General features: G+C 64.6%; 1 protein-coding gene across 1 annotated transcript in view; it reads right to left on the bottom strand.

The window, feature by feature from the left end:
* Positions 1–366: 366 nt before the first annotated feature.
* LOC113980780 (cyclin-dependent kinase 16-like) overlaps positions 367–2,373 on the bottom strand; it is a gene marked incomplete at both ends in the record, with an annotated part of 3,346 nt that continues 1,339 nt past the window's right edge. Inside the window, 4 exons of the mRNA XM_027707996.1 lie at positions 367–457; positions 748–790; positions 1,044–1,149; positions 1,768–1,865. Of these exons, the coding sequence (XP_027563797.1) occupies positions 367–457; positions 748–790; positions 1,044–1,149; positions 1,768–1,865 (338 nt within the window). The remainder of the gene's footprint in view (positions 458–747; positions 791–1,043; positions 1,150–1,767; positions 1,866–2,373) is intronic.

Raw genomic sequence — 2,373 nt, 5'->3', positions numbered from 1 at the left:
CACATCCTTGATTTGCATAGCTCCTCCCACACATCTGAGGCTCTACCCACCAATGGCTAAACCCTGCCCCTGGAGCTCCTCCCACCGCCACCCAGTTCCACCAATGGGCGCCCTCCTCCAGGGAAAGCTCCACCCCCTCCAAGGCTCCACCCTGCCCCAACAAGCCCCACCCCCCCACAACTGCCCCACCCACTCCCAGCCCTCACCCATAGACTCCTCCCAACAAAGCCCCACCCCAAAGCCACACCCAAAAAGCTCCACCCAGTGCACAAAGCCACGCCCACTACAGCCCCTGCCCTCAGGCCACGCCCACAGTGGTGGCAGCCCCACCCCCAGGCGCCCCCCGTCCCCCGTCCCCGCACTCACTGTCGGGCAGGGCGCTGACCCGCGGGCCCAGGCAGCCGAAGAAGGGGTGAGCCATGGCCTCCGCCGCCGGCAGCCGCCGTCGCCCCTCGAACTGCCCTGCCGACCGTCAGGACACGCCCACGGGGCGGGGACACGCCCACAGAGGGCGTGGCCCCACCAATCCCCACCCCCTCCCGCCCTTGTGTGCCCCCCACCTCACAGTAGGTGGAGCCTGTGTAAGCCACGCCCATGGAGGGGATCTTGGGGAAGCCACGCCTCGTCTGGGAAAGGGGCCGGTGCCTTGGGGTGGGGGGGTGGGAATGGCACAGGGAGGGGCTCGGGGTGGGGCTGGGAGGGGCCCGTGGGGAGGGGCGGGGCCAGCACAAGCCCATCCCCCCTCACCTGCAGCAGCTGCCCCAGCAGGTCAGCGCCGTCGTGGTCCAGCCTGGGGGGTGGAAAAGGGGGAGTCAGGTACCCCCCCCGTGGGGCAGCAACCTCCCTATGGGATTGGGACACCCCCTACGGGGCAGAGACCCCCCTCATGGGGCAGGGGAAGCCCCTGCTATGGTGCAAAGAGTCCCCCCGTGGTGCAGAGACCCCCGCTATGGCACAGATACCCCCGCTATGGTACAGAGACCCCCACTTTTGGGCAGCAACCCCCCTCCCCACGGGGCAGCCCTCCCACGTGCCCCCCCCACCGTGGGGCGTGGTGCCGCAGCCCCTCGGGCGGGTACAGCGGGTACTTGTGGGCCCGGAACTCAGGGTTGGCCCCGATCCCCGGCCACGTCTCCTCCGTCGGGGTCCCTGGGGGAGACAGGGCAGGTCAGAGGGCCCCAAAACCCCACTGAGCCCCCCCCAAGTGCCCCCTCACCCTCCAAATCCCTGAGGATCAATCCAAAATTCCCCACGGCCCCCCAAACCTTGGACCCCCCCCCAACCTTCCAATTCCAGGGACCCGCAAAATTACCCCAAACCCCTTTATTCAACCCCAAACCCCTTTCATTTTCCCCAAGCTCCTTAATTTTCCTCAAAGCTTCTCATATTACCTCAGATCCCCTTCAGTTATTCCAAAACCATTTAATTTCCCAAGCCCCTGACTCTCCCAAATTGATCCAAACCCCCTAATTTCCACCCGATTTTGATTAAAATCCCCTAGATTTCCCCAAGGCCCTTAATTTACTCCAAGTCCCCTGAAATTTTCCCCAAAACCCCAAATTTTCCCCAACTTTCCCCAGTTCCCCCCAATTTTCACAGAACCCCTGAATTTGTCCCAGTCCCGTCAAAAAAAACCCCAAAACATTTATCCCTCTCAAGCCTGTTTATTCCTCCCCAGCTTTGCCCCAAAGACTCTGATTTCACCCCAATCCCCCCAGGTTCACCCCAAACCCCCCTGGATTCCCCCCAGAGCCAAGTCCCCCGTACCCAGCAGGCGGAAGATGAAGTGCAGCTGCTCCTCCACAGTGGCCCCGGGGAACAGCGGCCGCCCCGTCACCATCTCGGAGAAGATGCAGCCGACGCCCCTGTGCCCAGCGAGACCCTCAGGCAAAAACCCCCCCCAACACCCCCCCCCCCAGAGAGCCCCCCAGGCAAACCCCCCCCCAGACATCCCACTCCCAGAGAGACCCTCCTGCGAGAGACCTCCCACCCCAAGCAGGGCTCGTGCTCCTCATGCGAGACCCCCAGGCTGGCACAGACCCCCGTGCCCCCTCCCCATGCAAAACCCCCAGGCTGGCACAGACCCCCATGCTGTTCCCTTCTCGTGCAAGACTCCCAGGCTGGCACAGAGCCCTGTGCCCCCTCCTCATGCAAAACCCCCAGGCTGGCACAGAGCCCCCGTGCCCCTTCCTCATGTGAAACTCCCAGGCTGGCACAGACCCCCGTGCTGTTCCGTCCTCATGCGAGACCCCTGGACTGGCACAGACCCCCGTGCTGTTCCCTTCTCGTGCAAGACCCCTGGGCTGGCACAGAGCCCCGTGCCCCCTCCCCATGCAAGACCCCCAGGCTGGCACAGACCCCCGTGCCCCCTCC

This window comes from Neopelma chrysocephalum, unplaced genomic scaffold, assembly GCF_003984885.1.
Source record: "Neopelma chrysocephalum unplaced genomic scaffold, ASM398488v2 Primary Assembly neopelma1_95189, whole genome shotgun sequence".
NCBI lineage: Eukaryota > Metazoa > Chordata > Aves > Passeriformes > Pipridae > Neopelma > Neopelma chrysocephalum.
The sequence above is the reverse complement of the archived record's forward strand: the minus strand, read 5'-3'. Positions and strand labels throughout refer to the sequence as shown.